Source organism: Sander vitreus, chromosome 5 (assembly GCF_031162955.1).
Source record: "Sander vitreus isolate 19-12246 chromosome 5, sanVit1, whole genome shotgun sequence".
NCBI classification, from domain to species: Eukaryota; Metazoa; Chordata; class Actinopteri; order Perciformes; family Percidae; genus Sander; species Sander vitreus.
The window spans coordinates 24692032-24705494 of record NC_135859.1 but is presented as its reverse complement, the minus strand read 5'-3'; the positions used below and the strand labels follow the sequence as shown (position 1 = coordinate 24705494).

The 13463-nt window shown below is 40.5% G+C and overlaps 1 protein-coding gene across 1 annotated transcript; it reads left to right on the top strand.

Moving 5' to 3' along the window:
- Positions 1–2618: 2618 nt before the first annotated feature.
- On the top strand, positions 2619–9713 carry LOC144518474 (endothelial lipase-like). The gene is made up of 10 exons (XM_078251192.1): positions 2619–2932; positions 4350–4537; positions 4804–4983; positions 6860–6971; positions 7062–7280; positions 7513–7755; positions 7976–8096; positions 8444–8671; positions 8796–8900; positions 9020–9713. The coding sequence occupies exons 1-10, from the start codon at positions 2842–2844 to the stop codon at positions 9030–9032; spliced, it is 1500 nt and encodes a 499-aa protein (XP_078107318.1). The 5' UTR covers positions 2619–2841; the 3' UTR covers positions 9033–9713.
- Positions 9714–13463: the final 3750 nt, after the last annotated feature.

Sequence of the window (13463 nt, the reverse complement as noted above, 5' to 3'; positions counted from 1 at the left end):
TCAGTTTCCCAAGTTTTGGACCTCGAAAGCTACTCTTTAAAGTAAACACAACATATGGTTATCTTTACATATCCTGCAAACAAGATAATTGGAATGGAGCCTCAGGGAGAAGGGAGAAACACGATAAAAGGTATACACATAAGCAGCTTTAAAAAATTTAATATTTCAAAAGTTTTTGGATTGGAGAAGATTTAGCAAAAGGCACAAACCAAGAATTACACGGCATCCAAAAGCTTTGTGTGAGTCCTTTTGAGAAACAGTTTACGCTAACACAACTCAGTGGTTTGCAGACACTGCAAACTTAGCTCTGACTTCATGGCTCATACCTGATTTTTTGACAATAACTTACACTAGATGAAGATGTTTGAATTACGCTCTTTTTGCTCTCCCCACAGAGGAGCCTGCGTCGGTCTATGCACTTGATTGTTTTAGTATTTCACAGTGCCTTGTTGTTGGGTTTGCCAGGCAGACCTTGTACGTCAAAGTCAGAACAGGTCAGCATAGTGCAGAATCAAACTGGCACTCATACTGGGTGGCTGGCTGAGGTGTGTGGATGGAAAGAATAGCAATACCCCTGCATGAGAAGCAACATTAACTTTGAAGTAAATATAACTGCCATTGTCTTTCATCAGCCCAAGACACTAATTCTGGAACGCCATTGAGTTCTGCTCTTTTATTTTTTGAAGACCTACAGACTTTTTGTCACTCTGTTGTTCAGATAAAGAACAGAAGTAAAAGAAGGGTGTGACGTAAATTCAAGCTGTATTAAATAGTTTTGTCACAAACCAGATTGGATCTTTTTAAAACATAAAATGTTCTTAGCTATGACTGATTAAATATCAGTCATAGGCAGGATTTAATGTTATTTAAAATGATAAGTTTATGGAAGTCCCATGTGTGCTGGAGGATTATCATCATATCCTCAATGATCTTTCGATGCAGCAATGACTACCGTCCTCCAGAGATCACTATAATAGAGCAGGATGGATTTTATGCTGCACTGCATCATGTCATTATTTGAACTCCAGTGCCCTCTGGAGATGCACATTCTGCTCTGCTCTTACAAACATACAGTACGACTATAAATACACACGTAAAAATAGTTAAAAGTTATTTTGGACGCTCCCGTATCACGCCACTGTCTCACTCTCCCCCTTTGAAAAATACTGTACATTTTAATATTGCCAGTTCTTTAATTAAAAAAATGCATAATTTCTAGTCAAGTCAGTCCAATTCACAGTAAAGCTGGTGATATGGAAGAAATTGGATTCATTCTATTTGACATCATTTGCATTGTGTGTGTGTACAAAACACACTTCAATACACTAATGACTCATTTGTTCTTTCAAGACAAATTTCCGCGTCTACGGACAATAAAGTGCTATCTATCTATCTATCTATCTATCTATCTATCTATCAAGGGCATTATTTTCACATTATTAGTATGGCCATAAAGTATCATACTACATGTATCATCATCTGCACCCTGTGTATACACAATATGACACCTTTCACAAGTGGTATGACATTATCGTGTTGATATTGCTGTCCAGATAATTTTTTAGCAGCATTTAGGTGATTTATTTATACCAAACAACAGAAAATAATTAAAAATATATTATGGCACATTTAATCAACAGCAATCTGGAGAATGCTTTTACAGTGATAGATGCAAAAACCAAGAGAAAGGAAAATAACTAAATACAATAAAAAGACAAATCATATAAAATAATAAAATGAAAAATAAGATCAAAGATGATAATATATATGCTAAAAACAGGACCACAACATTTAACTCTAATAAATAGACCTACTGAATAACTTCTTCTTGAGACCATGATAAGGAGCATGATGAGACATAGGCTACAATCACCCTACTGCACATTGTAACCAGCAGCACTTAGTTTTCAGGGATGCGTAAAAGATGTTTATATCCCAGCCCATAGACTGCGTCAGCCAGGGGCTGCTGGGATGGCAGGTGACACTTCCTGCTGTTTATAGGCGCAGATGTATGTACACACAACAGTGGTGTTATTGTAGCAGAGACCCTTGCGTGAGTGCGCCCATTCTTCCCCTCATCAATTGAAACTGGTCGGCTGATGGTTTGGCAACGCGCCAGGCAGAGGGGACGATCCTTTCAGGGGAGAGGGAGCCTCGGCATCCCCCCACACACCGGTCGGAGCCTTTTAAATAATTCCATCACCATAGAGGAGGGTTTCCCATATGATACTTTGCAAATATATTGTTATTGTGTAAGTGTATTGTAAGATTAAAAAAAGAAAAGTGATAGCGTGAACACCCGCTTTGATTTTCTAGAATATCATTGGCTCAATGACTTTTCATTGATTATTTTTACACAGCCTGTTTAAATCCGGCTAGGCAACAAAGGTGGGAGATACTCGACCTTCAACCAATACTGAGCTACTGGATACGTTTTATAGCTGCTGCTGCTGCTGCTGCTGCGTCAGTTGTACACACCCCACGCGGGTTAAAGCACGCGCAACGTGAGAAGCCTACTACGACTTCATTCAGCTTTGCCACGCCTTTAACGTAAACAAATGGGGGCTTGACCAATAAGATTCACGATAGATCAGCCGATGATCAGATGACTGAAAGGGGGAAACTATTTAAAACTCTAATGAGACACTTGATGCAAGTTTATACATTTCTTGAGCGGTGCTTTCCCAGGCGCGCATCAAAACGCACCACCGGCTCTGTTGCTCTTTGTCGCCACTGGATCTAAACTCACTCACCAATTTACCGTGCTACCGCCGGCAATACAAAAGACATTTTATATTCCAAGGAAGCTCTTTTCCTCCACTCTTCGCCTGTGACTGAGAAATGAATCATAAAGCCCGTTTACTGTGGATTTTCCTACAGTGTGCTGCTGTGCTCTTTTCATTCGCTGTTGGGGAAAAAGCTGTTCTTAAAGGTAAGAAATGGCTTTGTCTATTGTCTATTGTAGGCTTTGTCTATTACATTCATTTCTATCATTTATTTCTTCCTAGCCTCAAAGGGAAGTGTCAAAATCTAATATAACGTGTAGGGAATATATGCGCTAGTGGAAGATCAATGACTGGAAAGAAGTAGCCCAAACCTCACATTGCCTACACAGCCACGATTTATCCATCCACATTTTTAGGTTATTAGGTGAAATTACGAAAGCGAACAAGTGTGGGGGGCAGAGTGAAACAGAAAAACGGGAATGGATTTAAAGGACTGCGACGTGTCCTTTTTGGGAGCAGCAGGAGTCTTGACGCAAAAGCTCCAAGTGGAGGACACACAACGCCAGTACGCCACGTCTGTGTAAACCATTTGGAATAGATGTTCCGCTGAATCCGCGTTTTACCACAGACCTCTCACCACCGTTTTTACTACCCAGCTGAAGTCTTTTTGGTCTGTGTGGCCCACTACCAAAGGGTGTCGAGTTCATTTAAATTCAGATCTGACGTTTCTGCTCTGCGAGGCGGGATTAATCCAGACTGGTTTAAATTAATGTACCCCATAATCAAGAATCTAACACAAATGGACCAAATGGGCTGTGCAGTTTTTAAAATAACTCTTATTACCAAAATTTCCATAGGTTAATTATGACTTCTTAAAATCTGTTAGCATCTTCTGAATGCTTTAGGCATAATTGCAACGTTTTAGCCAAACAGCACGTGTTAAAGTCAGATATAATTACACGAGCTCTGGCTGCAGCTGTGTGAAAAATGGCACGAAATGAAGCAAGAGGAAGGGTGGCGGTGAGATTTTGCCTCTGCGGTTCAACTTGCACCCAACCTGCAGTAGGCCTAATCTAACAGATGTTGGCTACAAAAGTGTGTGTGTGTGTGTGTGTGTCAGTGTGTCAACAGGGGGTCCAGAACCCCTAGGGGGTCCTCACAGTCAATGCAGGGGGATCTCCAAATTATACACACTTTTTTTTTTTTTCCCCTTTCCCCCCTCCAATTTTAAAGTCTTAACATGAATCCAACATATTATTAGCGATAGGCTAACTGGCTCATACGTTTCATCCTAAGTGTGTATGTTTAACATTAAAACCTGATTATAAAATCATTGCAACAATTATTAGGCTATTTTAATAGCTTAGTATTCTATGCAAAAAATGTATAAGGGCTTTAGGCGACCCTACAAGTTATTGTAGGCCCAGTTTAATATGCAACTTTATTTTATACAATATATTTAATAGGGGGTCCCTGATCCCTCTCTCTTTCAGTTAAGGGGTCCTTGATTTAAAAAACATTGAAGACCCCTGGATTAAGGCATCAGAAAAGCAGAAGATAGATAAAGGTAATCAGAGCATTTTCTCAATTTAACCTTGACATCTTGTGTAATTTTTCCCTCAGGTGAAGACAGTGGATTGGATGAACTGTCAACAAATGGCAACGCTTTCAATGGCGTCAAGTACAACATGAGGAATAGTTTAGATCTGGACCAGGAGGGCTGCTACCTGCAGACTGGCAAGAAGGAGTGTCTAGAGGAGTGTGGCTTCAATGCTACAGCCAAGACCATCTTCATCATTCACGGCTGGACGGTACATATGAGTTAAACAATTATTTTGGATCTTCGCTATCTAGTTACAGTCCCTCTCTTTCTCTATCTGTGTCACTCTTGACAAACCTCACCTCTACTTGTGTGTTTCATGAGTGGAAGTGTCGTCTCTCCATTCAGAGTGCTTTGATTGTTGGAATGTATCATGGGAATGTATTATGTGAATGTGAACTGAGTGCAGAGTGTCTGAGAGAGGTCACCAGGTTAAAGTAGACTGACTGACTGACCTGTTGTCTTTTTCTCTCTCAGATGAGTGGGATGTTCGAAAGCTGGATGCACAAGCTGGTTTCTGCAGTGATACAGCGAGAAAGTGAGGCCAATGTGGTTGTTGTTGATTGGCGATCAATGGCTCAGCAACTGTACCCTGATGCCGTCAACCATACCCACAGCGTCGGCCTCAACATTGCCACCATGCTCAACTGGCTTCAGGTGCGTACAGTCTTTTTACAGTACAGTAATTTATGCTCTTAAACACTTGTGAAGCTAACTTGGTTACCTCTTATGAATCCCATGTTCCTTCTGGCACTGAATCCAATCATGCAAATTCGGTTTCTAGTTAGATCATTTACAAAAAGGGGAACCGTCACCTGCTCTGAACCAGTTAATTGTAATACTTCACTAAATACCACAGTACCCTCATGCACAGGTTGTCACCCGACCGTCATAAAGCCAAGGTCTTTTTTTAGTATGTAGGACGGAAACCATGGGCGTAAATCTGATCTAACAGTAGGGGGGGAGACAATAAACATAACATTTTTGAAGGGGACACAAATAATACAGCCACATTTATACTCGTAGAGGACATGTGTACACAAGCCACAAAAATACCTTAAAACATAATTACTTATTTTGAAAAAGTGTCCCCATATAAAAGAAATACAATACTTTTGTACACTTGTTAAATTAGCTGATCATAATGTAAATTAGTGAGCCACTAGTAAAGCTCATCAAATATGAATTGGGTTCATAGGTTCACCACGCGGTCATATTATAATTATAAAATGATCTTGCGTCCTCTGCATAAATATTAGGTTTCGTCTGGGACAGAGGATATATATTTAACTGCAGCAAACCCGCTGATCAGCCACTTCAAACAGAACTGTAGATCTTCAATATTAACCCTGACAGTTCACACACATAACGTTAGGCGTAACGTTAGTTGTAGTGGGTGCATTTCTAGCCAACAAGCTATTTAAACAAGCTAGCTAACGTTAAATTATATTACACTAACATAGCGAACTTTTTGTCATAACTAATTCATTAATTACTCAGCATCATTTCTATTTGAGAAAAGAACAACTTCATCCGATGTTTAATGTGAATAAAATAGCCTTGAACTGCCTACTTACTACATACCTGTAACTACCAATGTGACTGAATCGAGTGCAGATCTGATTTCTAACGTACAGCATGCAGTGGACCAAACCACTGTGAGGCAAGGAAGGGGGGACTCAAAATGTTTCTAAATTTAAAGTATTTTTTGGGGTTTGTATTGTTTTACTACTTACACAGATAGTTTAAGTATACATCATTATGTTATTTACAATACACAGCATTGTTTTAATGATATTTCTAGGGGGGGACAACCCCCCCCCCCCTCAGACCCCTCTGGGATTTACACCCTTGACGGAAATATAAATCATCTCATAAATTCTCACGTGTTTTTTTTAGAAATGACTTGCGGTGTAGTGTCATCTGAGCTATCTTGGCATTAGTCAGTAATGCTGCGTGACAGAAGAGCACCTGCAAATCCATAAAACCTGCCCCCTTTCTGTCTTACCATTGCAGTGACTTAAGAGATCACAGAAGAAGTGAAATGTTATGCTAAATAGTTTTATCTCAATATTTGATGTTCTTTAAGATGGCCAAAATCGCCTTGAGGCAGTAGCTCAATTTCCTTCTGGCATGTCGTCTTTACAGCTCAGGATACTTTGGCGTTTTCAAATGAGGATCAGAGTCTGTTTAGTACTTCGGAAGCAAAGACAACAATTCCCATTCAGCAGGACTGTCACATAATTGGACCGGTGCACGAATAGCAAGTGAGGAGAGATTCAGGCACCCAGCCACATAGTTGTAAACATGGACAAAGACTATTTCATGGAGACAAACTGAGACAGATGGTGGAGGCACTGTTGCATGGACGGGACTGTCGGTTGATTCTGTCCGGGTTAACCGAGCCTGGCTCAGCTGCAGGCACGACTGATCATCACTGGCTGAAGTCCAGGATTTATTCAGTGTGGGTTAGTGTTCATGGTGGCAGCTGTGATCTAAGTGTTGCATTTAAAAAAAATATTTTTTTTAACAGGATGAGCAGCAGCTGCCTCTGGAGAAAGTGCACCTGATTGGCTACAGTTTAGGTGCTCATGTAGCTGGATACGCAGGGACGTTTGTGCAAGGTACCATAGGCAGAATCACTGGTAAGTTAAATGCGACACGAATCTGCAATAAATGATGCTCAGAGATGCTGCCACCCTTGTTTTCTTGACCTGTCACCTTATTTCTAATAGGTCTAGATCCAGCAGGGCCAATGTTTGAGGGTGTAGAGGACCGGAAGCGCCTCTCCCCTGATGATGCCGACTTTGTGGACGTTCTGCACACATACACTCGAGAGGCTCTTGGTGTGAGCATTGGGATCCAGCAGCCGATTGGAGACATTGACATCTACCCTAATGGTGGTGATGTGCAGCCCGGCTGTGCACTGGGTGACGTGCTGGCAGTGGCTGGAAGTAAGTGCCAAAGAAATGGCTCTTTGTTTGTAGACCCCAGCTGTCCCCAACAAGAGTCATCAATTAAAACATCTGCAGAAACCAGGAACATCTTCACTGCATTTCTTAGTTTATTAGGGTTATCCCATTTCCATCCGACCAAAGAGATGAATGATACTGTATCTGAGTCCATATTGTCAAATTTTAAAATTTGAGCTGTAGCCTATCTAACCTCAATCCTTTTTCTCTCCAGATTTCATGGAGGTGATGAAGTGCGAGCATGAGCGTGCCGTGCACTTGTTTGTGGACTCCTTAATGAACAAGGAACACATGAGCTTTGCCTACCAGTGCACCGGCCCCGACCGCTTCAAGAAGGGCATTTGCCTCAGCTGCCGCAAAAATCGCTGCAACAACATCGGCTACAACACCAGAAAGATGCGCAAGAGACGCAACAGTAAAATGTATCTGAAGACGCGGGCTGACACTCCCTTCGGAGGTGAGTCACAATACTTAATGGCCTGTAAATGCATTGCCAGTTTTCTTTTACTACTACTATCACTTCCTTGAGTAAAACAACTGTAAGATAACCTCATCATTGTTTCTAATCTGTAACCTCCACATTTTTATGATTCCACAGTCACCTGTGTAAACTACTACTGTTCACAATCCCACGGTGTCTTAAACATTAACTCTGTTTTTATGTTTTTTTTTTTAAGGCTACCACTACCAGATGAAAATGCACGTGTTCAACAGAAAACAAGCAGACAATGCAGATCCCACCTTCCATGTCAAGTTGTACGGTGCCCATAATGATACAGCAAACATATTTGTTGACGTGTAAGTACAAAATCTGATGACAAATCACAACCACCGTGCACTGGCTTGACTACACTGCCTGTGATATTTAGAAGCGCAGCGACTGCTATGACATAAAATTGGAACTTGACCCTGGTATTTAGTGACCTTTTCAAAGTGCCAGACACATAGGTTTGTAATGTACAACAAGCTCAGACTGGAGGAGGAACTCCAGCCACTTTCAGTTTGTGCTTATTTAAAGTCTTCATCACAACCTTGGATATAAAAGCACAACATGGCAATCAGAAAGGCATCACAGCAGCTCAGTGTTCAACATATGTCCGCTTTAGTCAATCACTAAATTTGTTTTGTTATTCCCCTTTGTGCAGCCACGATGAGACTATTGGCCTGAATCTGACAAACACCTTCTTGGTGTTTACTGAGAAAGAGATTGGTGACCTGCTAAAGATCCGTCTGAGCTGGGAAGGAGAATCTGAATCCTGGAACTCCGTCTGGAAGAACATTAAGAAGACATTCTGGGCCTGGAATGCCAAGCCTCCCAAACCTGTACTGGAAGTCCGGCGGATTCGTGTGAAAGCTGGGGAAACGCAAAAGAAGTAAGCAGCTGTCTAGACTCCAAACCTCCCCAGGGTTTTTTTTTTTTTTTTTTTTGGGTTTTTGTTTTGTTTTTTCTCCTTGACCATCATTAACACAAATTTTTTTGTTTTGTTTTTGTCACAGGTTTACGTTCTGTGCACAAGATCCTGAAAAAACGGAAATATCACCAGGGGAGGCCGTAATTTTCGCGAAATGTCGGGATGGCTGGGAAGTGAAGCCAAGGAAACGGTACGAAATGGTGGATGCCTTGTCAAAATACTATTGAATTTTTGGATAATACTATAAATTAAGAAAAAGCTGTATGTGTGTGTATTCCTAGTAAATGAAACCTGTTTTTTTTATGACAGGCTGCTCATGTAACAACGTGACACTTCCAACAACCAATGGACCATTACTGTGGTGGGCCCAACATGGATCAGCTAGAAGCACTGCCTTCTCTTTATTTGAGCACTTTTTGTAAGAGAGATTAATCCGTGCACGATGGGAGGGGCTCGACTGGATTCTAAACTGCACCTGAAAGGTTTCCATTTTTTTTCTGGAGACTCACGGGTCTGTCCAGTGTTTACTTTACTGCTGGAAAATGACACTCAGGCTAAAAGCGTCCTAAAATGATTAAGATTGCCCGAGGAGTTGGAATGTTCCTTTGTGTGGACTAGTGACGTAGAATACAGATCTGTGCCAGTGGCCATACACCAGCAATTGTAGTCGCTGTACTGTACATTTTTAAATATTTTTATTTATGACAAAAATGGAGCACTGCAAGACCAACGTTATTTATCAGAGCACATCCCATAATGAAGCATATTTTGAATGCATTTCTCCTAGATGCAGTATTTGCGTGCATTTGTCTGTTGTGACCAAGAAGTGTGCCTTGTGCTGAGATTTCTGATACACTGTATAACTGATGAAGATACCTGATTTCATTGCACACAATCTTTCTGAGATTTTGTGCATAGTGTTACTGTATGTAGTGCATTTTGGGGATGTGTTTGTGTACATAATGTAAATAACCTTGGAAAAATAAATCATTTGTAGAAACTATTGACTTTGCTTGTCATTTTAACTGTCACATCTCTGTTGAAAGACTTCTTGGGTTCTTTATTGTGATTTGCTTCAGGAGGAATGGACTGTAAACTGCTTATTGGTTTCCTGTGTTTTGCGATCTTCACAAGCAGCGCTCACAAACCGCTTTCGGGAAACTGATGACTGAGCATTAAACAGGCTTTACTGGTTGATTGAATTGGTAAATGCTATGCTCAAAATCGGTACAAACAAGAGAAAGGGCGTTGACCTGAGAAACATGTTCCAGCCTTAAAATCACATCTTGACTTAACTAGAACTCTGAGTAACCACGTTAAGTGTCGTAGAATGCCTAATTTTTTTTTTTTTAAACTTGCACAATATTTGTGGTCACATGTTCATTGTACAATTCATGAGTAATCACATCTTGTAATACGCTAGTTGGATTGTGAGTAGTGATAAATTAGAAATGCAGGAAACATCACTGAGCATTTGTTAGTGCATGGAATGGTAAAGACCCAATAATTTCCCCCAAGAGCAAGCATTTAGTGCAACCGTGGCGAGGGAAAAACTCCTTTTAGGAAGAAACCTCGGTGATGAGAAACGTCCTTTTTAGTGAGAAACCTCGGACAGACTCAGGCTCTTGGTAGGCGATGCCGGTTGGGGGTGTGATGAACAATGGCAATAATGGTCACAATAAAGATAATGGAACAATGACCAGAAATAGTTGTGGTAGTTCATGGCATTGCAGGGCGTTACAGGACGTCACCATCCTCTGCCCCATCATGTTATACTAAAATAACTTGACGATTAGTAATGGGGAAGGAATGTCTTAAAGATACTCCACATTTAATGTCACGTTGTCTAAGTGTGTCAGTCCTTGGTTTATGTGGCAGCTGGAGGCTGAAATGATTCATGCCTTAAACATGTTTTCCCTCATATTTTTAATCTTAATATCTTTAACACTCTTGTGTAAATCTCATTGCAGCAGTGACAAAAAACCTACAGTAACCCTTAAAGTCTGTCTCTTACTGGAGCTGTCATGCCCCCACATTAATGTACTGAGATTAAAAGAACTAAATTTGATGGCGGCACACACGGATGCATCGGCTAAGTGCGTTTCCGGTCAAGGCCTTGTATGGCTGTTTACGTACGTGTCGTCTTTTTGTTTTGTGTCCATTATGTCAGGCGAACAACACCTACAGCCGGCATAACCTATGTACAGTATGTAGGTATGAATGCCTGTTCATGCTGCTTTTAGATACTAAGTATCATTTTATTATTTTTTTTACTACTTTTGGTTATATCTGAAGAATGACACACTGCAGGGTCAGTATGGAGGCAGATATGCCATCTGCCTCCCACTTATAACAAACCAACCTCTTTTAGTCACGTCTGGTTGGCCAGCGAAGCTTCTTTTAAGTCTCTATGGCGCTTTTCCATTACATGGTACCTGCTCGACTTACCTCGACTCTACTCGCCTTTTTTGGTTTTCCATTACATGGAATACAGGATAGCATAAAATACCCTACCATTAGATAACTGCAGAACACAGTGTAAATAACTAAATATCTGTCTTTAATACTGTGCATATATAATCAAATGTCAAAGTTTGAAAATAAAGCCGTTAAGCTCTCGCGCAATCGTTACCCTTAATGTCCTCGTTATCAGTCCGAACTTTAATACTGTTCGTGACAAAACCTGCATGAAGAAAAGTGTGTTTGGCTATTAGACTTTATTTCGTCTTCAAATTGTATCTCGGGGTGAGGGATACCACTAGTTGATGCTGTGTTGGCAAGGTGTTAACAATCACAAATTGTTGTAAACATATAAATACTGCGGTGACCCCCGTGAGTAATGCTGCATGATGGCACTGCTGGCCCTGTAGGAAGGAGTGCTACGCTAATGGAAGAATCAGGAGAAAAAAAGACTTCAGGGACCATGACGATGACTGGCTAATATGCCGATTTAGATCCCCTAAAGCTGAGCTCTTGGATCTATGTACTGAATTGGGTCCAGTAGAGAGGGCAACGCACCGGAACCGTGCCATCCCGGTCCAAATAGGCTACAGCTCCTCGCCACTCTGGGGGCAACCGGCTGTTTCCAGAGGGAAATGTCAGACAGCTAAAGTGTTTTTTTTTTTTTTTTAAACTTTTAAACTTTATCAGTAAGGCTTGTTTGGATATAATATATAGTTCTGTTAAATCTTATTATATACGTCTGGTATGTCGAAGCTGTCCCCGAGTGCCGTAATGCCTGCCATTTTGGACGTATTATTAATACATGTAGTTATAGATCAGGTTTCCCTACACTGTGCAAGAACAGGCCGAAATTATAATTCAATTTGCAGCAATTCCTGAACGTCTGAGAAGTTTTTTGCTTTTTCTCCGCCAGTTGTCATGATTTGGTGTAACAACTGCCAGTGTCATTCATATACTGATCAGCATTCACGAGGTGCTTTGCATTGACTATTTATGGTTAAAAATTGGCGTGTACAGGGCGGGATAAGAGGCTGATTCACGTACGCACGCTTGTAGGTAATCTCTGATTTATAAAGGGAACTTTGCTTACAGGTGTGCGTACACACGGTTTTATAAATCAGACTTTTTTTTGGCGTACGCCATTTTGGGCGTGCGTACACTTATAGTAAGGATCCTACGCACAGTTTTATAAATGAGACCCCTGATGTTTATACTTGTGCGCTGGTGTGTGTGTCGAGCCGGCATATAAAACGACCAGCCACGCTGAGGCGGTACTAAAATCTGCAATGGAAAACGGACGCACAGTGTGTCGAGTCGAGTCGAGCAGGTACTATGTAATGGAAAAACGCCATTACATTTGTGTGTCAACCCACCAGAATGCCAAGCTCGTTAGCACTGCAATATCAACTAGAGTAGTAGAGTAGAACATCTTTGTTTTTAAAAGATTTCGATTGTTGTTTGACAAGATAATCTCAAATCAAGGTTCTTCTTCTTCTATAAATTGTTATAACTATAAAAGACAAAAGAAAAAAAAACTAAACTAAAATTGAATCTCACAGCAATGTATTGAAATTACACAGAGAACAATAGTAAATAATATAATAATAAAAACAAAACTTTTGGATTTTAAAATTATTTTCCTAAGTCTTGGCAATCAGGGTAAACAAAAATACACACTAACTTTTACTCAAATAAAACATTTGTTTAGATTTTTTTTTACCAAAAGAGTCCATATGCTTTTATCCAAGAAGTTAGTTGTGCCATCTCCAATGCATTTCCTGTCTGCTATGAGCTATCCAGAGCCCAAATTACACTAATTTAGACATCTACCTAAATGACCTGCCTGTCTGCCTGCAATACACACACACACTACATACAAAGCCCTCCTGCTTGTATCAGGTTAGAGTTATCTATTGGCCATGCAAGCTGCCTTACTCCTGACAACACTTCCTGTCGATTTCCTGTCAATAAGTCACACAAAATATGTAAAAACTCAATTAAAACTATTAATGTTTAAATCGCCTTACAATACTATCCAAATGTGCAAGTAAGAATCTATGCATTATGTATTACATTTATGCCGTTATTTCATTATTTTGGCTCATTTGTGCCACGTTTAGTATTTGTAGTAGCGAAGTTACACATTTCAGGTGCTTCTGTATATAATAATACAGAAGGCATAGATGGATATGAGAATGTAGTAGAATCAGCAATGGTGCTGGGTCACATCACAGCGCAGTGCATTTAGTTGATGAAGACAGCTGCTGATTGGTCGACACACTCACCCCCA

What these genes read in the sequence shown, in the direction of transcription:
- LOC144518474 (XM_078251192.1), top strand. Translation starts at nt 2,842, where the DNA reads ATGAATCATAAAGCCCGTTTACTGTGGATTTTCCTACAGTGTGCTGCT. An exon ending in GGAAAAAGCTGTTCTTAAAG is followed by an intron (nt 2,933 to 4,349) that starts GTAAGAAATGGC and finishes TTTTTCCCTCAG; the next exon opens with GTGAAGACAGTGGATTGGAT. An exon ending in CGTGCTGGCAGTGGCTGGAA is followed by an intron (nt 7,281 to 7,512) that starts GTAAGTGCCAAA and finishes TTTTCTCTCCAG; the next exon opens with ATTTCATGGAGGTGATGAAG.